The following is a 27,272-nucleotide window of genomic DNA, read 5'->3' as shown; positions in this document are numbered from 1 at the left end:
ATTGAACCTTAATATCAGGAATATATTGATGACATTTTTTTATATTTCATTGATTACAAAAAAAACCCCCCGCAATAATGACTCACATAATGTATCATGGATCAATATGATTAAAATAGAGCAGCAAGCTGGCAGAACCATTAGCGCGCTGGGCAAAATGTTTAGCAGTATTTTATCTACTGTTATGTTCTGAGTTCAAATTCCGCCAAGGTCGACTTTGCCTTTCATCCTTTTGGGTTCAATTAAATAAATACTAGTTACACACTGGGGTCAATGCAATCGACTTAATCCCTTTGTCTGTCCTTGTTTGTCCCCTCTATGTTTAGCCCCTTGTGGGCAATAAAGAAATAAATTTGATCAAAATAGGATTCCCTTCTTATATAGTAAAATTTATCAAAAACTTATACGTGAAACAAAGGTGCAGCAGTTCAAACAATTCTTGGGCTAATAGACTGATTTGATCTCAAACGATGTGTCTGCCAGGACTGCATTCTTCTCTGCACCTCTTTAATATATACTCTGAGAGAGTATGGTTTCACTGGAAGCATCAAAATTAATGGTAAAGTCATCACAAATCTGAAGTATGCAGACAATGTAGTCTTCATAGCTGCCAGCCTGCAAGAACTACAAGATTTAGTTAACTGAGTAAGCAATACATAGGTGCAGGAGTGGCTGTGTGGTAAGTAGCTTGCTGATCAACCACACGGTTCCGGGTTCAGTCCCACTGCGTAGGCAAGTGTCTTCTACTATAGCCTCGTGAATGGATTTGGTAGACGGAAACTGAAAGTAGCCCATCGTATATATGTATATGCATGTGTGTGTGTGTTTGTGTGTCTGTGTTTGACCCCACCCAACATCGCTTGACAACCGATGCTGGTGTGTTTGCATCCCCATAACTTAGCAGTTCGGCAAAAGAGACCGATAGAATAAGTACTAGGCTTACAAAGAATAAGTTTTGGGGTTGATTTGCTCGACTAAAGGTGGTGCTCCAGCATGGCCGTAGTCAAATGACTGAAACAAGTAAAAGAGTAATGCAATTATTCAAATCCCCAAAAAACAAAGGCACTGAAAATAGCTAAAAGCACAACAAATGATGCATAACTATAAACAATGGAAATATCAAAAACATAGAAGAATTTGGCATTCTTATTACCAATGACTAGAATGACACTTGTGAAAACTAGAGAAGACTGAGTATAGCCAAGAGTATACAAAGTTTTATGAGCACCAGATGGTGTCAACTAGAATCACCGACCTATATAGATGAGAGATAAAAATTACATTTAAAACCCTGCAGCCTATATAGATATATATATATATACTGGCCAGCAATTCATCTCAGAGCAGTTTCAATGAGATTGTATCAATGACCAGGTTATAGTAAGTGTGACAAAATTTTGAGAAGTAATAAATTTAGTAAGATAACAAGGTAATATTGTTAGCAGGGTAAGTAGGAAGGAAGATGAGAAGAAATGAAATAAAATAGAATAAAATCAAATAAAACAGGATAAGAAACAATAAAGTGGGGGGAATGAAAGAGAATAACAGTAAAACAATATAGAATATTTAGTTTTTGGATTTGGTTTGCAAGATTTGAGAGTCAAGACTATTGAAAAAGTTGCAAGATGCAACGAAAATTTTAGGAAAATAAAAATAAGAAATAAGTGGAAATTTTACCGGTGAGTGTGTTAAATTATAAGGCACAAAAAGAAAATGACTCTCCCCAGCCAGACACAACAGAATATAGAATACAATAAAAGGTAGCAGAGTACAAGGATGTTTAATTTTCTGCAACATGTTATCTAAATGATAAATGTTTAAGTGAAGTTATTAATTTCTGTGTGTTTTACAATGACTAATATGTGTTCTCCATGCTTTAGTTTCAATATATCATCTCAAATCTGATCATTTGCCAGTGAAGTACTTCTCTGAAATGTTGTATGAAGGTGACTGAAACAGCTGTAGCAGTGAAAATTTTGAAATAGCATATCACTGATATTGTTTTCTGTTGTTCTGTCATGTGTGTGTGTGTGTGTGTGCATGCATGCATGTTAAATTTACATTATAATATTTTCTGAAGCATTGAATGTAATGTTTTTTTTTTGTTGTTTACAGCATCCAGATGCACAGAGTATTATTGTCAGCTATAATAAAATGGCCAGTGTCTTATTGGAGTTTGAGGTAAATTGCAATGTGCTTGTTTATAAGGGGGTATATTATGTGCATAGATAAAAGGAGAGAAAACGGTAGAGAAGTTGATGGGAGTGGATTAAATATGTTAGAGAAAGAGAGAAAAATTAACAGAGTGCTTCATGCAAACAAATAAACCCTATTATAAGAGGGTTTTGAAAAGAATTTTGAAATTTAATTTGCTGGATTTGACATAATGTTGGATAAATCATGGCCTTTTCTGATTTATAGTAGTTGAGAATCCCATGACATCTCTGGCAAAGAAGAGCTGTGACAGAAAGTTATCTAATTTTTCTATAATAAGAATCTTTAATATGGCAATCTCCTCAGGCAATGGTTGATTCTATTGTTAGATAGTTCTATATATTATATATATATTCCATACTAGAAAATTAATTAAACTTTGCTGTATTAATCCCATTGTACCGAAATTGTCAGATAAATCCTCAATAATGGCTTTTCAGAGTTAATGCATTTGATAAAAATTTTGATTTTAAAATCTGTATTCTTGACTATTTATGATTTACTTACCAACATTTACTGAAGAGAAATGATGTGTTTTTATAATTCTATTTTAGCCAAATGGTTGGAACCACCGAACTAACTTTGTGAATATCTTTAATTTGTGAATATCTAAGCAGTGATGTATGAGATGGTATCAAAAAGGGTTTGGTTAAGTTTTTAATAGAAATGGAAAGCAGTTGTTTAATATTTTGTTTTAAGAATATTGCTGTGTCAGAAGCAGGGTCTGATCTCATAACATTTTAGCTGAATTTTGTGAATTGTCTTTGTCTATACCCAAACTTCCATCATTATTAGATATTCACTGTTGCCTGTTTTAACTTGAACATTTATCAGACATATTTTATATCTATTTTTCATGTCTTTTCTTTTTTTTCTAATTTCTTTCCCATTATCAACTGACAGCTTCTCTATTACCAAAGCTGGTGCAAAGCAGTAGACAGTATAAAAAATGGTCTTCATGTTTCCCTTTTGGTTCGTCATCCAGAAACACAGGAAATGCATGTTAATTTTGATTACCATATAATTGAGCTTATAGAAGAAGCAAAGTGGTTGGTTTCGTTGAATCTTGAAATTCCAGAAACTGCTAGAGAACTTGCACTCAAGGAGAATATATTCAAATCAAACTATACAGCGTGTGTATTTTACTTTATTTTTCAGTCCACTTTAATTTATATCTTTCTCATTGTATGGGTTGGAAGTATCTGCAATTTTAACATTTTCATAGACAATTGAAAAATCAAACCCAAGTTAAAGAAACTGGAATTGAGAATTAATGAAAATGTTTCTAATTCATACCTAACAATAAAACTCTTAAATATACTGCTAACTTATATATATATGTGAATTAGGTGCAGGCATGGCTGTGCTGTGAGAAGCTTGCTTCCCAATCACATTGTTCTGGATTCAATCCCATTGTGTGATACCTTGGGTAAGTGTCTTCTACTATAGCCTCAGACTAACCAAAGGCTTATTGAGTGAATTTGCTAGATAGAAATTGAAAGAAACCCATCGTACACAAACACAAGGAAGGACTGGTACAAGGCTGGAGATGGGATTTGAACACAACAAGGGTGATGAGGGAAGGAGAGTTTGGTAAATTGAGAAGTCCAGCAGGCTCCAAGGAACAGAGACCTTTATATTAATGGTAAAAAAAAAAGCCAGAGAGAGAAGGGAATACACCTATGAGTCAAAGGTTGAAACACACCTGTGAATGACTTTATACTGATCAATCAGGTGATGTGCTCTTAGATATCTGTGCAGCAGCAGCAGTAGTAGCAGCAGCAGCAGTACCATCACCGATGTGAGAGCAATACTCCATTCTGGGCCTTACCGATTTTCTCCAGTTTACCAATAAGCATCTTTCATTCTCAGTAGCGACAGTCTTTTAGCACCAGCACTAATCCTTATTCTGCATAATATGACCATAACAGTGCAGCAATCTTTCTTCCACAAATTGCAAAGGTCTTTAAGCCTTTAGCATTCACATTATTTTGTCAAAAGTAATGCTTATTTATTCATATTGTTTTGAATTGTCATGCTTTATCTTGTAGTTTCAAGATTTCAATGATGCAATTGCTTATTTTTAGAATGACATTGTAGGGTAGGTGTGAGAAGTTGGATCTAGTCAGTTTGAATATAAAACAGGCAGAATGTTTTGGTCAAATATGACTGGTTAAATGCTAAATGTCCTGCTACTGTCTCTGTTCCTTTGTGTTCCAGATTTCAGTGAAGATATCATTACACAGCCATAGCTATTTCTCTTTTTGTCTAAAAGTTTACCATTTTGACAACTACCACTCTAGTGTCTTGAAATTAACTATTTTTATCACTAGTTTTTTATAGAAAGATATGGATTTAGTATCATTATCCAATCTACTCATTCTTCTAATTTTTATGTACAGCTTTTCACCTAATTGTTATCTAAAGTTTGTTTTAGTATATAGGTGAACACTTTTTCCTACTTAATCCTTATAACCAGACTGTCTTTCCTATACTTGAATTTAACTCTTTGATATATCTTTACATATAATTCTCCTCTGTGGCTCAGTGGTTAGTGTGTCAGGCTTCCAGCTGGCGGGGTCGTGAGTTCAATTCCCAGACCAGGCTGTGTGGTGTGTTCTTGAGCAAGACACTTTATTTCGTGTTCATTCATCCATAGAAATGAGTTGTGATGTCACTGGTGCCAGGCTGTATCAGCCTTTGCCTTTCCCTTGGATAACATTACCCTTTACCCTTTTAACTTCTCTCAAAAACTTACTAACATCATATAACACATATCTATAGACTACTGCATTCTCCAGCAATTGCTTACTAAACTGACGGAAAAACCTTTTTCAAATTTCTTTGCAGCCTCAACTCCATGTTGGCAAAATACAAACATATTCAAACAACCATTCCTCAGGTGCTGTGGACTTTGACAAAACCCTTGCGTGACCATGTAGAGAAGGTTTTAAAACCTGGTCTTGGACAACTCACTTGGACCTCATTTAATATCAACTCTTGTAAGTTGTTTTTTTTCAAAATACCATTTACCAGTTGTATGTAAATGCTTCTTTTATTGGTCTCTTTTTCCAAACCACTAAGGACATAAATAAACCAACACCAGTTGTCAAGGGGTGGTGGAGGACAAACATAAGTACACACATACACACACACACACACGCACACACAACAGGTGTCTTTTAGTATTTGTCTACCAAATCCATTCAAGGCTTTGACTAGCCCAAGGCTATACTAGAAGACGCTTGCTCAGATGTCATGCAGTGAGACTGAACCGAGAACCAAGTGATTGGGAAGCAAATCTCTTACCATACAGCCATGCCTACACCTATCATCAATGTTTTTCTCATGTAGTGACAAGCATGGAATATCAACACTAACACATTTCATACACAGACTCGCACACACATCCACACACCACCACATACATACACGGCTCAAACGTATACGACAAGCTTCCTACAGTTTTCAACAACCAGCATATAGAAATGCATTAATAAATCCCAGAACGTGTGTGTGTGTGTGTGTGTGTGTGTGTGTGTGTGTGTGTGTATGTGTGTGCATGCAATTGGTGATCATATTGATATGATTAAATCCCTAAATGGATTTTCTTATATATCCCACTAGATGTGGTGAAATGTAACCAGGCCATTGATGAACTGAAGAAGATTGTAAAGAGAATGACAGACCTCCTTGAATGTCAGATTGATGCTGTGCTTGATGACATTTCTCTGATGCCACTTTGCGAATTGCCTGAGGACGAACCTATTACTGTGCATGAGTTTCTGGAAAAAACAAGCAAAGTAGTTTCTACCGCAGCTGAAGCCATCAACATGTAAGTCCAGGTCCTTTGTCATTTTTTTTATAACACATGGTTAGCTCTTGTTAATCTTGCCATCAACATTATTTACATTATTTACATTCAACGGATATTTGTCCTCATCTTGTTTGTTGTTAACACAACGTTTTGGTTGATGTACCCTCCAGCCTTCTTCAGGTGTCTTGGGGAAATTTTGAACCTGGGGTCTCATTCCTAAGGTATTCAAGTTCGATTTCAAGCAGTAACCTGAACAATAATAATAATAATAATAATAATAATAATAATAATAATAATAATAATAACATCGAACTTGAATACCTTAGGAATGAGAACTCAGGTTCGAAATTTTCCCAAGACACCTGAAGAAGGTTGGAGGGTATATCAGCCGAAATGTTGTGTTAAAAACAAACAAGATGAGGACAAATATTTGGCAAATGTAAATAATCAAAATAATGTACATAATTCCTCATCTCTTAAAAATAGAACTGTATTGCCATCTACATGTTTGATATTATTCCCATCACCCACTTCATTATCATAGCTTTTGCCATCTGACAAGTTGTTATGATCAGGCACACTACAACTTGTTTGATAACAAGGCCAATATTGCCAGGCGAAATGCTTAGCAGCATTTCATCCGTCTTTACATTCTGAGTTCAAATGCCACCAAGGTCAACTTTCCATTCATCCTTTTGGGATCAATAAAATAAGTACCAGTTAAGCACTGGGTTCAATGTAATTGACTTACATCTTCTGATCATCATCATCATCATCATCATCATTATTATTATCTTTATTATTATTATTATTATTATTATCATTATCATTATTATTATCATTATCATTATTATTATTATTATTATTGTTATTATTGAGAAGGCAGAATTGTTAGCACGCCAGGTGAAATGCATAGCAGTACTTCGTCTGCCATCACATTCTGAGTTCAAATTCCACCATGGTCGACTTTGCCTTTCATCCTTTTAGGGTCAATAAAATTAGTACCAGTTACACACCGGGGGGGGGGGGGGGGTCAATGTAATCAACTTGATCCTTCCCCCCAAATTTGAGGCCTTGTGCTTCCAGTAGAAAAGATTATTATTATTGAGTGAGAGATACAATCAATGTTGTAGTTATATTTGTGACAGTTATATTGAGCTGGCAGAATTGTTAGCATGTTGGATGAAATGCTTAGCAGTATTTCATCTATCTTTACATTCTGAGTTCAAATTCCGTCAAGGTCAACTTTGCTTTTCAGCCTTTCAGGGTCGATAAATTAAGCACCAGTAAACCACTGGAGTTGATGTATTCAATTAGTCCCTTCCCCACAAAATCTCAGGCCTTGTGCCTTTAGTAGAAAGAATTGTTAGCATACCAGACAAAATGCTTTGTAGTATTTCTTGTGTCTAAATTCAAATTCCACCTTGGGCAACTTTGCCATTCATCCTGTCAGGTACAATAAAATAAGTACCAGTTACATACTGAGGTCAATGTAAATGACTTACCCTCTCACCAAAATTTTGCTGGCCTTGTGCAAAAATTTGAAACCAGTATTTTAAAGAATGTAATTAATGCTCTGTTAATTCTTTGTAACATAGCATAAACAGAAAGATTATCTTTATACAAAGACTAACACTTAATGTTACCCATTGCTGTTGAACCCCCTACTCAGAACTTTTCAAGCATTCCTGTAATCAAATGTGTTCCAACGATAACCATCTTGTCTTTTTTTTATATATTAGGGACTACTTCATCCATTGTTTTCTCTTTTTATGACAACAGTGTGATTTTAGGGATGTTGGCTACTTTCTCAAGCAGGTTTATTTTGAGTAACTGAGATAGCACCCCACTTTCATTAACTTGTAATGTGTTAGATAATAGATGGATGGACAGACAGCCAAATAGATAGAAAGAAAGAAAGAGAGTTAGATAGATAGATAGATAGATAGATAGATAGATAGTTATGTAGGTAGGTCGGTTGATAGGTAGGTAGAGAGAGAGAGAGAAAGAGAGACACACAGGGAAGTAGGTAGATAGGACAGGTAGGTAGTAGATAGGAAGATAGGTAAGTAGGTAGGTAGTAGGTAGGTAGGTAGATAGGTAGGTAAGTAGGTAGGCAGATATACATATATATATATATTATATATATATATATATATATATATATATATATATATATAGAGAGAGAGAGAGAGAGAGAGAGAGGAAGACAGACAGACAAACAGACAGTAACAGAGACAGAGAGAAGAAGAGAGGAAGAGAGAGAGAAATAGATAGATAGATAAAATGATAGGAAAAAATGAAAAGCAGGCAGTTAGGTATTTTATTTGGTTAAATATATTAAATTATGAAATTATAGTTTGCAAACGTGGGCTCTCTTTACAAACTATATATTTCAATAATTATATACCATTAAGAAGGTATACATAAAGTTCAAAGAATGAGAAATTCGTGTTCTCAGCCTGAGATATCTATCAAAATATCACAGACATAAAACCATATAGAAAAATGATATAGGAGAGAAAGGATATATTGATTTTGCAAGTTATACTTAACCTCTTCACTTGAGATAAAATTATTAAAGATGATTCATTGAAATTTATTTGTCTAAAATATTCTCGAAATTGAATTCAAGATGAAACTGATACACTTAAGTGATGCTATACAGACAAGTGATGTTAGCTGATGTGTATATTGACATTACAAGGAGCTGCTGGAAAGTTCCTGGGTTTGGGTAAAAGGAAATAATACAGGAGGGTCAAGACTATGGAAAAGGTTGCAAGACGCAACAAAAATTTAGGAAAATAAAAATAACAAATAAGTGGAAATTTTACCGGTGAGTGTGTTACATTATAAGGCACAAAAAGAAAATGACTCTCCCCAGACACAACAGAATATGCTTCAACACACGAACTCATATAAAGAATCTTGCAAACCAAATTCATAAACGAAAACAGGAGGATCAGTTAATTATAATTTTAGTCAACATATTCCCCCTCTCAGAGTCACACACTTATTGCAGTAGTTCTTCAGATTTTCTAAGCCCTGTAAAAAAACTCAGAAGTTTGAGCCTTCAACCAGGCCTTTCATGATACCCTTAAAGCCAGGAACTTTTCAGTACCCCTTCATATATGTCTTGGTTCGTTACTAATTAGTTGTTTGCAAGATGGTAAGCTGGCAGAATCGTTAGCAAGGCAGGCAAAATGCTTAGCAGCATTTCCTCTGTCTATATGTTCTGATTTCAAATTCCGACAAGGCTGACTTTGCCTTTTATCCTTTCGGGGTGGATGAAATAAGTACCAGTTGAATTCTGGGGTTGATTTAATCAACTTATCCTTTCCCTCAAAATTGCTGGCCTTGTGTCAAAATTGGAAGTTAACAATTAGTAGTTTGAAGGATGGTTGTATTGACAGATATTTCATGGTATTTTGTTACCTTCCTATATATTCTGAGTTCAAATCTGGCTGTAGTCAACTTTGCCTTTCATCTTTATAGTAGCTGATAAAATAAGTACCAATGACTCAATGGTTAGAGCACCGAGCTCACTATCATGAGGTAGTGAGTTCGATTACTGGACTGGGCTGTGTGTTGTATTCTTGAGCAAAACACTTAATTTCACATTGCTCCAGTTCACTCATCCATAGAAATGAGTTGTGATGTCACTGGTGCCAAGCTGTATTGGTCCATGCTTTTCCCTTGGGTAACATCAGTGGCATGGAGAGGAAAGGCTGGTATGCATGGGCAACTGCTGGTCTTCTGCAAACAACCTTGCCCAGGCTTGTGCCTTGGAGGGTAACTTTCTAGATGCAGTCCCATGATCATTCATGACCAAAGGGGGTCTTTACCATTTTAGTCTATAACTGATTGTTCCCTCCTCTTAAAATTTGGTTGTTATGCCTATATTAGAAATCTGTAATTAGTTCTCTGTCATTAAAAAAATTTGGTCCTTATGCTTATATTAGAAACCTATAATTAGTTCTCTGCCATTTTTAACTTAAAAACACCTAAATATTTTCTCTTTTTTTAGTTCCAGCCAGTTGGTGGAAAAATCAGTCGAGGATCTAGCCAATTTACTGATCTCTAACCTGAAAGAAGAAGAACGGCAAGGGCTCACTATTACCAATGGGTTTCCTTGCATGAGTCCTGATAATAAACACAAGAACCAACGTTGCCAAGAGTGCCAGCCCTGTTGTTATTATGCCATGTTTGGTTACTTCACCCAGAGGAACACTGATGCTATTGTTAAATGTAATATAGATATATGTATATATAAATATTTGTACATGTTCACATACGAAAACACATACATGCTTATGCACACATACACATCTGCTTGCACACACTCATCAGCATGCACACATACACATATTCACATACACACATATACACAGACATGAATGATGTTGGATCTTTTTAGTTTTGATGATGAGTGCTCCACTTATTCAATCAATGGAATGGCCAGCTCATTTAATTAGCATTATCATCATCATCATCATTTAATGTCCGTTTTCCATGGGTTGGAAATTTGAGTGCATGTATTTTTAATGTAATTCTCAAGGAGATTTGGTGTAATAGTGTGTTCTTAGACTTTATCTTTGAATTACAGTTACATTCCATCTGGTGGTCTCCCAAAGAGTTTCCATCTCTAAGACAGTGGAGTAGAATTTGGGGGAGATTTAACTGATATTTTTAGTAGGTTGAACAATCATTCAGATACTCCCTTGTTGGCTTGAAGTGGTTAGTATGGTGCTAAGCAGTATGTCCAGCAAGTTCACTGTTATCATTTCACCGTTTTTTTGTTTTTTTTTCAATAACATAGTTTTTAACTATTAACTGTGAGATACTGCTGAGACCCCTCCAGCCATGACTGACCGTGGGATTGCACCTAGAAAGTTACCCTCACAGGCCCAAGTCCATGCAAGGTTGTTTATGGAAGACCAGCAGTCGCCCATGCATACCAGTCCCCCTTCTCCAGTGTTATCCAAGGGAAAGGCAAAGGCCGATACAGCTTGGCACCAGTGATGTCGCAACTCATTTCTACAGCTGAGTGAACTGGAGCAACATGAAATAAAGTGTCTTGCTCAAGAACACAACATGCAGTCTGGTTAGGGATTCGAACTTACAACCTCACGATCGCAAGCTCAATGCTCTGACCACTGAGCCATGTGAGATACTATGGATAAATTTTCCCCCAACAGCAAACCTTCCTCATGGTGAATTGATGGCAGTGAACTTACCTGTAATCATCTAGGAGTTCAGGTATAGTAAGAAGTGACAATAGGAGGGGAGACAAGTGCATATAGTATGACTCGGTAGAAGTGGTATGAAGGCAGCTCAGGGTATCATCCTAGCTCAGAGGTGAAACTGGAAATAACCTTTGGAAACGAATTTAATTATAAATTTTATGCAATTTTCATTATAGAGGTTTCTCATCAGTAAATGATCAGTTGTTAGTCTTAAAATTACTTTAAAATAATAACCTTAAAAAACTTTTGCACACCAGCATCGTCATCATCATACTTTATTTTCCTTGTTAGCTGAGTTTTACTGTATTTTTCAAAGCAGTATGTTTTGGTTAGATACCCTCTTGTAAATATTCCTTTTAGTCGTCTCTTAAGAAACTGTCAGGATAAATGTATCATATGTTGATTAAAGGTTCATTTAATAAATTCTGTATTTGCTTGTTGGAATGACATGGAGCATTGCCATTGTTGAATCAAATTTGAGATAATGATATTCCTATCTGTTGTCTCTGTTTTCAGGTACACGTCTGACACTAGATTTTCTGAAACGTCGACTTCAGAATGCTAATAAGTATAAGGAACCTTACAAGACTGACACAAAATCACCATTGTTCTTAAGCAAGATTGTCCTACAAATTCCAAATGTTGTCCTCAGTCCAAGTTTAGATGAAATTCAACAAAGCCTTAACAAAGCTGTACAAATGATAGTTAAGATATCACAGAATATTGCACCATGGAAGCACTTTGTTTTGCAGCAAAAACAACAAATGAAAGTAAGCTCTTGTATTGATATGAGAAAAATTGTCATTAGCATTTGTTTGCATTTTTACAACCATTTTCCATGCTTGTATATGTTGGATGGAAACGTATTTTATAGCAGCATTTTGCAGTCAGATTTTTGTTACCAACTCTTTTGTGTCATTTGAGTAAAACATTTCTTTATTCCACTGGTCTTTGAAAGCCAGGGTGATTGGTCGTAATGTTAAGGGGAATTTTTTTAACATCACATCACATTTGGCAGTGACAAGTGAAGATGTTGAATGCCAGCATTCATGTGACCACAAATACATACACAAGAAGCCAATGTCTTTTCAATTTTATCCATTACTTCTTGTTTTCCTCGTCTTCATCCCTTTTTTTCCCTTCTTCCATCTTCTTCTATTACATCACTCAACAAGTGAGAAATCACTAAGAAAACTGTACAATAATACATCTTCTTCATAATGGTTAATGGCGGTGGAAGTTTCATGGAGTGTGCAGATGAAGAGAAAAATAGAGCCAACAGCAAAAAATAACTTCCACAATTTTTAGACATATAATATCTAACAATGATACTAAGTAGTCTACATACCAATCCTCTTCATACCAACTCATCCAAGATTGCCTCTGCCTCCATTAGGAAACTTCTTATTTTGAAGATTTCATATTTAAATTCAACCTTTCAATCATAATTCTGTGTAAGATTCTTTTTTGTTTAACAATTACCAAAAGAATTTATGCAGAATTATTTTGCTAACTCCTAAATTCTTGATTATTTACAGAAATATGTTATATATTTTATTAGAAACACTGTAACAAAAGTGTTAAGGTTCTAATCCAACATAGGTATTAATATGTTTCATTTCTGAAGGTTAACCAGTTTAAAGGAATTGTGGCTATATAAACAACTGTTCAACTTTTCATGAAATAAGCCACAAATAAAAATTTAAAAAATAGATAAATAAATAATGAAAGATAAATGTAAAATAAGTAGAACAAAATAAAAATAAAAAGTAAAATACCCACAAAACGGGTCCGACCCTTCTAAAAATTTTACATATTTTTGTCAGGAAATGGAACAGCTTGCGAGTGAACAGTCTGAAGAGCAAGGAAAAGCTGCACCCCCGAGTAGTACAATTAAACCTTTCCATCGACTAATTAGTGACCATAAAGATGTAGTGAAGGTTGTCATTCAGCTGGGCTCAGCAATTAGTACTTACAAAACAGAAGTACAAAATATGTTAACCAACTTCTCCAAATATTCAGAACTTTGGACACAGGTAAATTTTTATTAACCTACCTAACCTCAATTCTATCCTTGTTTATTGTCTCCAGGTTTTGAACTGTTGTGAGATTCATACTTCATGTCTCTAACTTCTAATGTCTTCATTTTTTTTCCCTTTTATTTCCTTCTGTATTACCATCAGACTTTACTGTTCCTCTTCTAACCTTTGTTTCTTCCTCCTCTCATCTTCTTCTATCTCTCTTTCTTATCTCTTCTTTCTTTTATTCATTTTCTTGCTTTCCTTTGCTATCTCCTCTTGTTTTCCCCATCCACATCTTCCCTGTTCTTCATTTCCACATTTGTCTTCCATTAGATATTCTCTCAGTAAATAACAAATCACCAATAAAACTCTACATTGATATGCCTTATCAACAAGGCATGAAATGGTCAGAGAAAGTAAAAAAAAAAAATCATCTAAAAGAGATCAAACATTATCAAAATCTTTTCAGGATCCTTCTGAAAGTGTTAATGAGTTTGTGACACAGAATCCAATTCTGACTGATTATGAAGAGAAAATCAAATATTTACAGGTAAGCCTTTTCTTGTCTCTCTTTTACTGTTGTTTAGCTATTACTTAATTTGTGAAAGAAGGGTAAGGCTCTTAGCCAAAACAGTCCCTCTCAGGCTTGACTAATGCTATTAAATATGGTTGATACTCAGTTCAAACTTTTATAAAGTAAAATATTGTTAGGAAGAGGGTTCTAGAAAGTTGTAGCTTAGGGAGGAAAGGAATGACTGATATAATAAGTATTACATTTAGAATAAGACAAAATGAAATGAAATAGAGAAAGTGTGTTGGCAAGCTTAGATAGGAATGGTGCACAGCTTTTATTTTTGAAGAGCAGAAATTGTTGTAGTGATGGACAAAATAAAGAGAATGCACAGTTTTGATGGAATTGTGATTGTAGTATGATGATTGTTGAACATTTGCCAAGCAGAGGAAGGGTTTTGAACAGCATTGTAATGAAGAATGTATTTGTACTTTGTGAAAAAACCAGCCACCATTTAGAACCAAAGTATTTTATGAACCAGAAAAGAATTTTAGATATATATATATACCATAAATCCTCAAGTATAGCCTGCCCTTGAGTATAATACGCAGGGGATTTTTAGGGGGCTATACCTCTGAAAAACCTAAACCTTGTGTATAATACGCACCGCATGGCTCAGTGGTTAGAGCGTCGAGCTTACGATCGTGAGGTTGCGAGCTCGAATCCCGGACCGGGCTGTGTGTTGTGTTCTTGAGCAAGGCACTTTATTTCATGTTGCTCCAGTTCACTCAGCTGTAGAAATGAGTTGCGACGTCACTGGTGCCAAGCTGTATCGACCTTTGTCTTTCCCTTGGAAAATACTGGTGGCATGGAGAGGGGAGGCTGGTATGCATGGGCGACTGCTGGTCTTCCATAAAACAACCTTGCCTGGACTTGTGTCTAGGAGGGTAACTTTCTAGGTGCAATCCCATGGTCTTTCATGACCGAAGGGGGTCTTTCCCCTTCTCTAACTTAAGTCAAGGGGGTCAATATAACGTCCTTGGTTTGTAAAAATGTATACGGAAACGTACTTTATTATTATTGTATATATAACATGATGCAAACGTGTAGCATTTTTGTGCATTTTGTTTGCAGAAAATAAAGAAATAACAGTAATAACGTTTAATAAATGTTGCTTACTGCAAGTTATAGATGATTTAAGGTATTTTTGCACCTGACATCACAAAATGCATCTGAATAAACATTGCTGGACAGAAAATAGAGACTCAAACATTGCTTAGAAAATAATTTTCATTTTTAACCTCGTGTATAATACACACTAGGGATTTTGACCTTTAAATTTTGGGAAAAAAATGCGGATTATACTCGAGGATTTATGGTATATAGTTGAAAATGCACTGAGAATAGTTAAAATATTTTTTATTATGCCTAAATATTTAACCGGTTTCACAGTTTACACTGATTTTCAAAAAGTAGAAATAGAAAGACATGGCTTATGTTGCAGCTGTTTTGCTACTGACTAGTGTTTGCCTTATTTTTATAGGGAGTTCATGGCTCAAATTAGTATATTGTTTTGAATAGGATTTGATTGGTAGAGGATAGTTACATGACTGGTCTTAGAAATTTTTGTAGATTCCCCGCTACATCCATGTGTTAGTATCAAGTGACAATGTTTGGCGTTGTAAGTTAAGGATGACATGGCTGACTAAATATGTCTAGTGACAGTACCAGGTACCTTGGGCAAGTGTCTTCTACTATAGCCTCGGGCCGACCAAAGCCTTGTGAGTGGATTTGGTAGATGGAAACTGAAAGAAGCCCATTGTATATATGTATGTATATATATATATATGTGTGTGTGTTTTGTGTGTCTGTGTTTGTCCCCCTAGCATTGCTTGACAACCAATGCTGGTGTGTTTATGTCCCCGTTACTTAGCGGTTCGGCAAAAGAGGCCGATAGAATAAGTACTGGGCTTACAAAAGAATAAGTCCCAGGGTCGAGTTGCTCGATTAAAGGCGGTGCTCCAGCATGGCCGCAGTCAATTGACTGAAACAAGTAAAAGAGAGTATGTGATTAAGTTTAAAACCTTTTGTATATTTCTTGCCATGTCTGTGCATTAGTGTCACATGGCAATATATTTTGCCCCTAAAATGAAGGCCGAAATGATTTACTGAACAGTTTTGCTGCAATCAAGGCACTCCAAATTTAATCTGTTTGGTGGGCCAGTGGACAGGAGTAATTTGTATGTAGTCCAGTGGCTAAAGTTTGGGTTGTTAGCTGTGTAGGTTCCTCGTGTTAAGTGGCAGAATGAGTTTTGTGTGTGAATTATCACTTGATACTAACACACAGACGTGGTAGGGAACCTACAAAAATTTCTAAGACCAGTCATGTGACTTTCTTCTACCAATCTATTCAAAACACTTATTTCAGCCTTGCCATCTTTTACATTTGAGCAGGTAAGCCAGGACATTTTCTTCTATGACATTAAAGTCTGATTTGAGAGAGATTTGGCTACTATGTCTTTGTAAGTTGTGCAACCATGTAGATGCTCTTCTAGACTGATGTTTGGTGTTTCCATCGATAATAGATATTGTAGTAAACGAGATGATAACAACAGTATGATGAATGCTAATAACAGTATTATGATGAATGCTAATAATGATGTCACTAATAATTCTCTCTCTCTCTCACTCTCCCTCTCACTACAGAGAATGGAACAAGAGGTCGAGGAACTGGACTCAACATATCAAGTTGGATCAATTGTCTTCGAGGTTGACACCCTTAAGCTGGCACTTCTTGCTGAGAACAAAGCGTGGCAGCAGGGATATGCCCGTGCACTGAATGAGAAGTCCAGTGAGGAAATGAACGAGATCCTCACATTCTTTGACAATACTATGAAGCGGTTATGCCGGCCACTGAAGGACTTAGATGATGTTCGGGCACATATGGCAGCACTGAATGAAATTCGAGAAGCTGAGGTGCGGATTGATATGACAATTGCACCAATAGAAGAGACATATGCCATGTTAAACAAGTACAATTTGGTTTTCAATGATGGAAATGCTGAAAGAGTGGATTCATTGACCTATGGCTACTTCAAACTCAAAACTCAGGTAGGTTTTAACCTTTAGCACACTATAGATGCATCATGTCACTGTAAAAGATTTCTGTCTTGTGATAACAGAGCAGTGGTAGGGGGAAACAATTCTAGAGGGAATGAAGTGTGCTAAAGGTTACCAATGTTCTGAAAAACAAAAGCATTTCATTTTAAATAATAAATATTTATGTACATCACGACAAATATTAAAAATATTCTATATGAAAAGAATAACAAAATGTATTTAGATTTGTTTATTCTTCACAATCAGGCTTATAATTTAATGTAAGTATTACTTTATTAAATTCATCACAAATTCCATGCTTTTTGTTGTCTATTTTAGGGTTGACTTTAATATTTCTTTTTCATTATTAATATTATTTCTTCCATGAGGGTGATAAGCAGGTAGAATTGTTAGTATGCTGGGAAAAATGCTTAATGGCATTCATTTATATTGACCCCAGTCTTTCACTGGTACTTAGTTTATCGAAAGGATGCAGGGCAAAGTTGACCCTGGCAGAATTTGAACTCAGAAAATAAAAATGGACAAAATACTGCTAATACCCAACGTGCTAACAATTCTTTTCTACTCTAGGTTCAAGGCCTGAAATTTTGGGGGAGGGGGGCCAGTCGATTAAATCGACCCCAGTACGCAACTACACAACTGGTACTTAATTTATCAACCCTGAAAGGATGAAGGCAAAGTCGACCTTGGCGAAATTTGAACCCAGAATGTAAAGACAGACAAAATACCACTCTGCATTTCGCCCTGCATGCTAACATTTCTGCCAGCTCACTGCCTTAAGTATATAATAATAATGATGATGATGATGATGATGATTTCAAATTTTTGCACATATAAGCAACTTCGTGGGGGGGGGTGTAAGTCATTTGCATCAGCCCTGATACTCAACTAGTACTTATTTTATCAACTTTGTGCTATAAGCAATAATATAAGTACAAACCATTGACTGGTATTATTTCTCATAACTTGCATTGTTTTGGCTTAAATTAAGCAACAATTAAAAAATTTATAAATCCACTCCCTCTCTCTCTCTCTCTCTCTCTCTCTCTCTCTCTCTCTTTCTCTCTCTCTCACTCCCACTATCTGATTGATGATTTTTCCCTAGAATGTAATGCTCCCAGTCTCAAAATCACTGCTATAAATTCCATATTCTATAGGAACCTCTTGCATGTCAAAGAGGAAACATATTGTAACTGATAAACTCATATGCAATTGTCATCTATAGTCTACTTTGTATGTGGTTACTGCATCGTTGATATAGAATCTTTCGTTATTTCATTTGAAAAATTCACTTTAACAATCATTGTCATTGCAGTCACAAGAAGTTCAAGCTAAGTTACTGGAGATTCAACCACAATTCAAGTCTGACTTACTAACTGGTTGTGAAGTGTTTTCCAAAAGTGTGACTCAGTTTGTAGCTGAGTATGATAGCAAGTATGCCCAATTAACTCTCTGTTTACTTGTTGATTTATTTCCTAGACCTGAGGCACCTTAGATCAGTGGGTCTCAAACTTATTTTGTAAAACTCTCATAACAAGTTTCCTAAAATCGTGGAATTCTTGATCAGTTCATTTTTCCATGCTAGCGTGGGTTAGATGAATATAATACTGAAGCATTGTTTTACAGCCAAATAATCTTTCTGATACTAATCCTTACTTGCTTCTCAAGTAAAGAGTATTTTATTCCACATATTTTCAAAGGTGTCAATATACAGGATGATGCTTTGACAAGAAAAATAACAGTAACAGAAACATCTGCAGCTGAGTATTTCTCAGAGAAGAGCAAATATAAACCAACACATACTCACAAATACATCTATATACAAAAATCGTGATTGCTCCCTCTTCACTGATGATTACCATCTTCTCGCCCTTCCCTGTTGTCAGTAACATTTCTGAATTCTCGTCCAAGACATCTCAGATGACTATTCAGCCCCATGGTTTGAAGTATGGGGGACAGACAAATGTTGTAACTTAGTGTGCTTCCAACTGATTATGCCTGCACATGTTACCACTCTACCATCGGCATAAGACTTTCAATAGATGGAATAGTATACATGTATGTATGCATGTGTGTGTGTGTGTGTTTTCATGCATGCATTCATGTATGTATACATATGCCATGGCCATCTTTCAGTTTCCTCCATGAAAATCAATCGCTAGGCTTTCATAGACCATGGACTATAGAAGACTTTTGTCAATGATACCATATAATAGACCTGAAACCTTGGTGAAGGACCAAGTCTACAATGTGAATGTGATGCTAACATATCAACAGTTGCACTAAACTACAGTTGTATTTGTAAGCCAATAGTACTTGTAAGTCAGTAGTACTTCATACCACATTTTTGGTGCCATTGTGTCAATTAGTCAACCACAGTACAATAGAGCACAGTTAAAGTACTAATCCAAGAATAAAGGGTCGTTCTTATAACTGACTATATGTTCTTCATCTTTACAGAGGACCAATGGAACCAGGAATTAAGCCTAGTGAGGCTTCTGATCGACTGACCATATGTCAGTCCCAGTTTGATGAACTGTGGAGCAAATTTCTCACCTACTCTGGTGGTGAAGAATTGTTTGGCCTGACAGTCACACAATACCCTGACCTTCACCGAATCAAGCGGGAACTGGCCCTACTTCAACGCCTTTATCAACTCTACAACAGTGTCCTGGACAGTGTCAGCGGTTACTATGATATTCTTTGGGCTGATATTGACATTGACAAGATCAACAACGAACTTTTAGAATTTCAGAACAGGTTTGAAATATATTTTTCAATTTTTTATCTTTCAGAACTCAACTAGAAACTCTTATAAAGAACATATTTCAAATGGTCTTCAGTCTTATGCAATTTATTGTATTTTGCTTTATTTAGATATATGTGTGTGTGAAGGCACATGGCCTAGCAGTTCAGTTGTTGCTTTCACAATCTCTAGATCATGGGTTTGATTCCTTGACTGGTCGGTGTGTTGTCTTATTGAGCAAAACATTTCCTTTCATGTTGCTCCAGTCCCTCTTTTCAGTCAGGGTGGGGGAACGTTGGCCTACTCACCTAGCCAACAGGGTAACATCATTTGAACATTGAAACAATGCAAAAAGGCATTGTGACCAGCGATGTGTAACATCTAATAGCCTGGTTAGTCACATGATCTTGTGATTTAGTTGTGTGTGAATGCATGCATGTGTGTATTTATTTGTGAATTACTTTGCAATGAAATTGTCATAATGTTGTTGTCCAACCATAGTTCATCTCTAATTGAGCAAATCTATGATGAAATGTGTTCCAGCTGTGTAGCCAACCAATTCTTTTTCATTGTGCATGACTATAATATACAATGTGTCCACCTTTTGTAGTGTGTGTGTTGTGTATGTGTGTATACATGCATACACACACACACACACACATATATATATATATATATATATATAATATATATATATATATATATATATATTATATATATATATATATATATATATATATATATATATATATATACACATATATATATACACACGTATTTGATACATAGCAGTTTGGCAAAAGTTACTGATAGAATAAGTACCAAGCTTGAAAAAGAAAAAGTACTGGGGTCATTTCATTCGACTATAAGTTCATCAAAGTGGTGCTCCAGCATAGCCACAGTGTAATAAATGAAACAAGTAAAAAACACGATAAAAAGTATAGACATATATGCATATATATATATATATATATCAGTCGCCATGATAGATCGTTAGCCACTACACACATTTTTTTCTCTCCTTGTTTTTTCTGTGTCCCTTTCTGAAGAAGAGCATAGGCTCGAAACGTAAAAGACTTTTTCTATTTCTGAGAGTTAAACTGATACATCTGTTTGTTTTGTACACCATCTGTCTTCGTCTTTTGTTTTTTTCGTAAACTCTCCCTATATATATATATATATATATATATTTGTGTGTGTTTTTCCTATATAACCAATAACATATATTGTTAAAGCCCAATCTCACTTAACACAAGGCCTCTTGCTGTTTGTTCCAGTCAAACTATAACAGAACAAATATTTATTCGTGAAGTGTTAAATGTGTTATGAATAAATGTCATCTAAAAACTGAGGGTCGTCCTACATCAACAAAGAACAACAGCAATCAGATATTTACATTTGAATCTGCCTGAACATATTAAGTATGAACAGATATATTATAAAAGTCAAATAGTCAAAGTATCTCTCCTAATAGTATTGATTGGTTGGAATTAAACATAAATATTATCTGGTATTGGAAAGAGAATTAAAAAATTCAGCAACAAAAGAATGTAAAAGAAGACTTTATTCTGTCTATATTTTCATTATGGTAGATGCCGTAAGCTTCCAAAAGCCCTCAAAGAATGGCAGGCCTATGAAGATCTGAGAAAAACCATCGATGACTTCAATGAAACCTGTCCATTGCTTGAAATGATGTCTAACCGAGCAATGCAGCAACGGCATTGGCAAAGATTGTCCACCCTCACAGGACATGATTTTGATGTCAATTCAGATAACTTCCTCTTACGTAATCTCATGGAAGCACCTTTACTTGTTAATAAAGAAGAAATTGAGGTAAGATCTGTGTATATGTAGTAGACCATGTGTATTTGTGTGTGGGACGGGGTGCTAAAATTGAACAGTAAGAATGAGTGCTCAGCATTGCATCGGTGGATAAATATTCTTTATTTGTGAGTTAACAAGGTTATCATTGGTAGAAGATTTCTCAGCTTGCCACATGGGACATTAGTACCCATCTCCTTATAATTTACTAGCAATAATAACCAGCCTTACCTGCATTTAATTAGCATTACATGACTCTACTATATTTTGATTAAAATGCTTTAAAATGATGAAGATCATTTTAAATTTCTTTTTTAGAATGCATCAGAAAATGTTCCAAATAAACAAGGATTAGATACCCTCTTCTTTTTTAGTGTTAAGAATTGATGTATTTTTACCCAATTACTATGGAGATAATTAATTATTATTAGTTATTGATTTTTTAAAACTTAAAAGGTTTGGCAGTTTTACATATCCAGTCAGGAGAGTTTGTTAACTAATTTGATAATCTACATTGATAAAATGTGCTCCACACAAAATAGCTAATCTACATCATAAGTGCAAAACTGACCAACAATTACATACATACATACATACATACATAAATACATACACACACACACACACATACATGATGGCTGTAATTCAATTTTGCACAAAGCTATTGCTTGATTGTTCTCTTAAAGCAGCACAAATATAGCTTTTCAGTTTGCTAAGGACCTACACTGTTTTGTACAATGAAAGATATGGCACTGATGAGCACCTCTTGTATTTATTCTCTTATTCTCTTATATGTTTCAGTCCAACATATAATCATTGTATTCATTTTTCCACTTTCACCTTTGTCGGAGCGGCTTCTGGTGAAGGATGGAGTTCAATGCTACTGCCCGCTTTTGAGTTTCTTGCTTAGATATTGGCTCATCCGGGATCTCAGCAAGCCAGAGGTCAAGTTCACGTTTGAAAACGTCTACATCCACTCCATGGAGGCTCCTCAGATGCTTCAGCAGACAGTTAAACAGCTGTGGGCCCTTGAAACCCAAGCTATTGCAGTACATTTATTTCATTGTGGAATTTTTCATTGAGTAGTTTACCTGTTTTGGCTACAACCAGCAACACGCATCTATTGGAGAAATTGAAATATCAAGCAATGCCTGAAGCTTTGTAGAGTGGGAAAGGTCTTTGCTCAGGACCAATATTATACTTTAAACAGCATTTATCAGAAAATAACTAATCTACATCATAAGATGTATATCATCATCATCCTCATCATTTAACATCCGTTTTCCATGATGGCATGGATTGGATGGTTTGATGGGAACTCACAAGGCTAGAAGCTGTACCATGCTCCATTGCTTCTTTTGGCATGGTTTCTACAGCTGGATGCCTTCCTAATGCCAGCCACTTTACAGAGTGTACTGGGTGCTTTTTTTTTTTGCATTGTACACCAACACCAGTGTGCATTTTATGTGACGCAAACAACATTTCTTTTTATATGGTACCATCATTGATAGTGTCACCAAGACTGTGTGTGTGTGCATGCACAAACACATACATACACATATACACGCACACACACATGTATATATATATGACATTCATATATTAAATCTACTTGTATATATAATAATTATTAATCTATATCTATCTATCTATCTATCTATCTATTGATCTATATATATATATATATATTATATATATATATATATATATATTCGTTTATAACTGGATGCACTTTCCTGTTGCTAACCCTTACTTATATATGATCTGTAACACATCTGCATTCTTGGTAGGACATTTGTATTTCTGCTGTGAAAGAAAAAGACATTGAAGCTAAACTGAAGCAAGTAATTCTTGACTGGGACTCACATGACTTCCAGTTTTCAACCTTCAAATCAAGAGGTGAATTACTACTAAAAGGTTAGTTAAGTTTTAATACATCTTTTAAGTTTTACTGTTATTATATATGAACTCATGAGAGATCTGATAACTAGTTGCTTGAACTATTACAAAATGACAGCTAGATCTACCTCAAATTACCTCTTAGTGTCTGAAAAGAGGGAAGACTTATTGGATAATATCATTTTGGATTGTCAACTTTATTTTTTCAATAATTTTTGTCTATACTCATATGGATTGCTCATATATATTATGGAAATATTCGTTTATAGGTGCAAGAATGGCTGTGTGGTAAATAGCTTGCTTACCAATCACATGGTTCTGGGTTCAGTCCCACTGCGTGGCACCTTGGGCAAGTGTCTTCTAATATAGCCTCGTGGCGACCAAAGCCTTGGTAGACGGAAACTGAAAGAAGCCCGATGTATATATGTATATATGTATGCATATATGTGTGTGTGTCTCTGTGTGTGTGTGTGTGTGTGTGTGTGTGTGTGTGTGTGTATGTGTGTATGTATGTATGTATGTATGTATGTATGTATGTATGTATGTATGTATGTATATATGTATGTATGTGTATCTATGTGTGTGTTTGTGCCTCCAACATTGCTTGACAACTGATGTTGGTATGTTTACATCCCATAACTTAGCAGTTCGACAAAAGAGGTCAGTAGAATAAGTACGAGGCTTACAAAGAATATGTACTGAGATCCATTTGTTCCACTAAAACCCTCTTAAAATGTGGTGCTCCAGCACGGCCACAATCTAATAACTGTACTGAAACAAATAACAGAACAGAGTAACTGTGTGTATGTGTGTGTGTGCATATATAGCTCTGTGTGTGTCTTTGTGTGTGTGTATATATCTATATCTATATCTGATATATATATATATTACAATTAATAAGAAGAATGACCACTAAAGTGGAATCCTATACTCTAGAGATAGACGTCAAATCACCTTACCACAATTAGAATCCACTCTTTTGTGGTAAGGCGATTTGACGTCTATCTCTAGCGTATAGGATTCCACTTTAGTGGTCATTCCTCTTATTAATTGTAATATCATTTTAAAATCTTTGGATGTTTTTGAATATGCTAGACCACTGGTTTAAATTGATGTTAATTGATTGATATCAATTTCTACCCTCATTATTTAATTCTGATATATATATATATGTCGTTTCGTCGTCGTTTTTTAACGTCCGTTCTCCATGCTAGCATGGGTTGGACGGTTCGACCGGGGTTCTGGGAAGCCAGAAGGCTGCACCAGGCTCCAGTCTAATTTGGCAATGTTTCTACAGCTGGATGCCCTTCCTAACGCCAACCACTCCGTGAGTGTAGTGGGTGCTTTTTACGTGCCACCTGCACAGGTGCCAGGCGGGGCTGGCAACGGCCACGGTCAGATTGGTGTATTTTATGTGCCACCGGCACGGAAGCCAGTCGAGGCGGTGCTGGCATATATATATATATATACATATATATATATATATATATATATATATATATATGCACACACACAAACACACACACACATACAAACAAGGTCTGATCATAATGTATCAGGACTGATGCTATAAAAAAAAAACACATATCAATCAATTCAGCATTTAACCTGCTTTGAAATGGGCCCCTTCTGAAGCCACACATGTTATCCAACATCATTTCCATTGGTGGAAGCATTCCTGGAAATCCCTTTTTGGGACAGTGAGCAGCTGCCACATTACACACTCTTGAATTCCCCCAACATCTTGAAATCTTGTTTGGGTTTTCCACTGCAAAGACTAAACCTTGGTTTTGGAGTCATAGCCCTTGATCCATTATTCATCTCCTGGTTTTTGTCTTCCTTGACAGAATTAAGGAGATCCTGTACAACTGAAACCTGATCTTTTTGAGATGATCATCCTCTATGCACTTTACTTCCAAGCACTTCCAACCGAAGTGAGTGAAAACGTTATAACTTAGTGTGTATGCAAGACAAAGCTCAAGGTCAATCTGTACCGGATGGCTTCATTCTACGTACTTTAGCTTAGTTACCATAGCAACAGCCCCAATACTTTTTGATCAGATGACATATACATATTTCATACGTCTTTTATACTTTTACTTATTTCAGTTAGTTGACTGTGGCCATGCTAGAGCACCACCTTAAAGTGTTTTAGTCGAACAAATCGACCCCAGGACTTTTTTTTCGAGCGTAGTACTTATTCTTTCGATCTCTTTTCCAAACCGCTAAGTTACGAAAGTAAACACACCAACACCGGTTGTCAAGCAGTATTGGAGGACAAACACAGACATAAAGACACACAAGCATATGTAAATATGTACTTTAAACATATATAAGTAGTTTGTCTTAAAATCAATTATGAGTTATTGTAATATTTTTTTACAGGTGATACTACTTCAGAGACAGTAGCTTTAATGGAAGACAGTTTAATGATTCTTGGATCACTTCTCAGCAACAGGTCTGCGAAATTGAAATTTATATACATAATTTAATAACACAAAACATTTCACACCATTTTATATTTATAAATCCACGTACTCTCAAGCCATTTTATGTCTATTTCATGTTTATCCTGTGCCATTTTACTTATATAAATCCTTCACGTCTTATATTTTTTTACAACCTTTATTAACGATAGAAAAAAAATGTTCATATTTTACACAATGACGTTGTGAACAAATAAATTCAAGGGGCGTTATTTAATGTAACAAGAAGGATGAGTTACTTCCCTTGTATATTTTTTTAACTTTAATCTTCAACAAAAATAATTGTTTACGTTTGTCTACTTGTTTACTGGATCGACTTTCTCTAAAAGAAGGCTATTTCCGGGGCTATACATCTCAATAGAAACCCCTTCCCTTTCCGGTATAATTAAGGAGAAAGTAACTCTTTTATCGATTTGGTACTGGATTTGTAAACTGCCTAATCTTTAAATAGTTTTTATGTCTGTTTAATTAGATAGCTCGGACAATAGAGGCTAGAGCTCAGATCTTATAACACGATTCCAGTGTAAGGTGAAGTATGAGGAAACAAAATAAATACCAAAAATTCAGTCATCGTCACCCCCATAGCCTTATTACTACAATCATCACCATCATTATCATCATCATCATCATCACCATCGTCACCACCACCATCAGCATCGTCATCGCTGTCGTCATTTTACACCCATCTTTCCTATTCCTGGCACGATAAGTCAGGCAATACCTTGCCATTCATCTTGCCTATTCTTCATCTGACTCTTAAAGCAACACAGAAAACCTTTATAGTTATATAGCTTTTATATAACTATACTGTGTGCGTGTTTGTGTGTGTGTACTGTTTTTAACCATAGTATTTTTAACAGCTATCAGTCATGTGCGATTAGATATAAAATTGACTGGAATAGATGAATGCACTAAAAACCAAGCACATTTTATGGCCAAGTGGATGACACTACCTTTTGAGGAAAATCTATCTCATGATGCATACATACTCATATTATCATTCACTAATGGTGGTGAATATAGCTTTGACCAGGAGGAATTGATGTCATCAGACGGTACCCAACAGTTATTGGGTATTTTAACTCTGAACCCAAATTCTGTTAGTGGATCAGCAGAGGTGGCCAAATCTCTGCTCATCATCTCCTGGCTTCCAGCTTAGGAAAGAGATAATGAGCAGTGTTTTGGCTACCACTGCTGACCCACTAACAGAAATGGGGTTACAGATCATCAACATCATCATCGTCGTCATCATCATCATGATCATCATTATTATTTAACTTCCCTTGTTGACATGGTTTGGATCATTTGACATGAACAGATGAGCCTGAGGGCTACACTGAATTCCAATGCCTGCTTTATAGCATGGTTTCTACAGCTGGATGCCACTCCTA

The 27,272-nt window shown here is 35.7% G+C and overlaps 1 protein-coding gene and 1 long non-coding RNA gene across 2 annotated transcripts in view; one reads left to right on the top strand and one right to left on the bottom strand.

The window, feature by feature from the left end:
* Positions 1-27,272, top strand: part of LOC115215408 (dynein heavy chain 5, axonemal-like) — a 401,219-nt gene that overhangs the window by 67,334 nt on the left and 306,613 nt on the right. Inside the window, exons 18-31 of the mRNA XM_036505929.1 lie at positions 2,116-2,181; positions 3,118-3,347; positions 5,065-5,216; positions 5,842-6,049; positions 10,059-10,279; positions 11,794-12,047; positions 13,104-13,313; positions 13,768-13,848; positions 16,516-16,920; positions 18,245-18,363; positions 19,390-19,689; positions 21,268-21,508; positions 23,287-23,413; positions 25,781-25,853. Of these exons, the coding sequence (XP_036361822.1) occupies positions 2,116-2,181; positions 3,118-3,347; positions 5,065-5,216; positions 5,842-6,049; positions 10,059-10,279; positions 11,794-12,047; positions 13,104-13,313; positions 13,768-13,848; positions 16,516-16,920; positions 18,245-18,363; positions 19,390-19,689; positions 21,268-21,508; positions 23,287-23,413; positions 25,781-25,853 (2,687 nt within the window). The remainder of the gene's footprint in view (positions 1-2,115; positions 2,182-3,117; positions 3,348-5,064; positions 5,217-5,841; positions 6,050-10,058; positions 10,280-11,793; positions 12,048-13,103; positions 13,314-13,767; positions 13,849-16,515; positions 16,921-18,244; positions 18,364-19,389; positions 19,690-21,267; positions 21,509-23,286; positions 23,414-25,780; positions 25,854-27,272) is intronic.
* On the bottom strand, positions 16,072-22,000 carry LOC118764835. Its single transcript, XR_005000657.1, has 3 exons — positions 21,903-22,000; positions 21,462-21,466; positions 16,072-16,084 (listed from the first exon to the last, which is right to left on the bottom strand). It is a non-coding gene; the product is annotated as an uncharacterized LOC118764835 (long non-coding RNA).

The sequence above is a fragment of the Octopus sinensis genome, linkage group LG9, assembly GCF_006345805.1.
Source record: "Octopus sinensis linkage group LG9, ASM634580v1, whole genome shotgun sequence".
Taxonomy (NCBI): Eukaryota; Metazoa; Mollusca; class Cephalopoda; order Octopoda; family Octopodidae; genus Octopus; species Octopus sinensis.
Note: the sequence above shows the minus strand (reverse complement) of the source record. Positions and strands in the feature narration are given on the sequence as shown.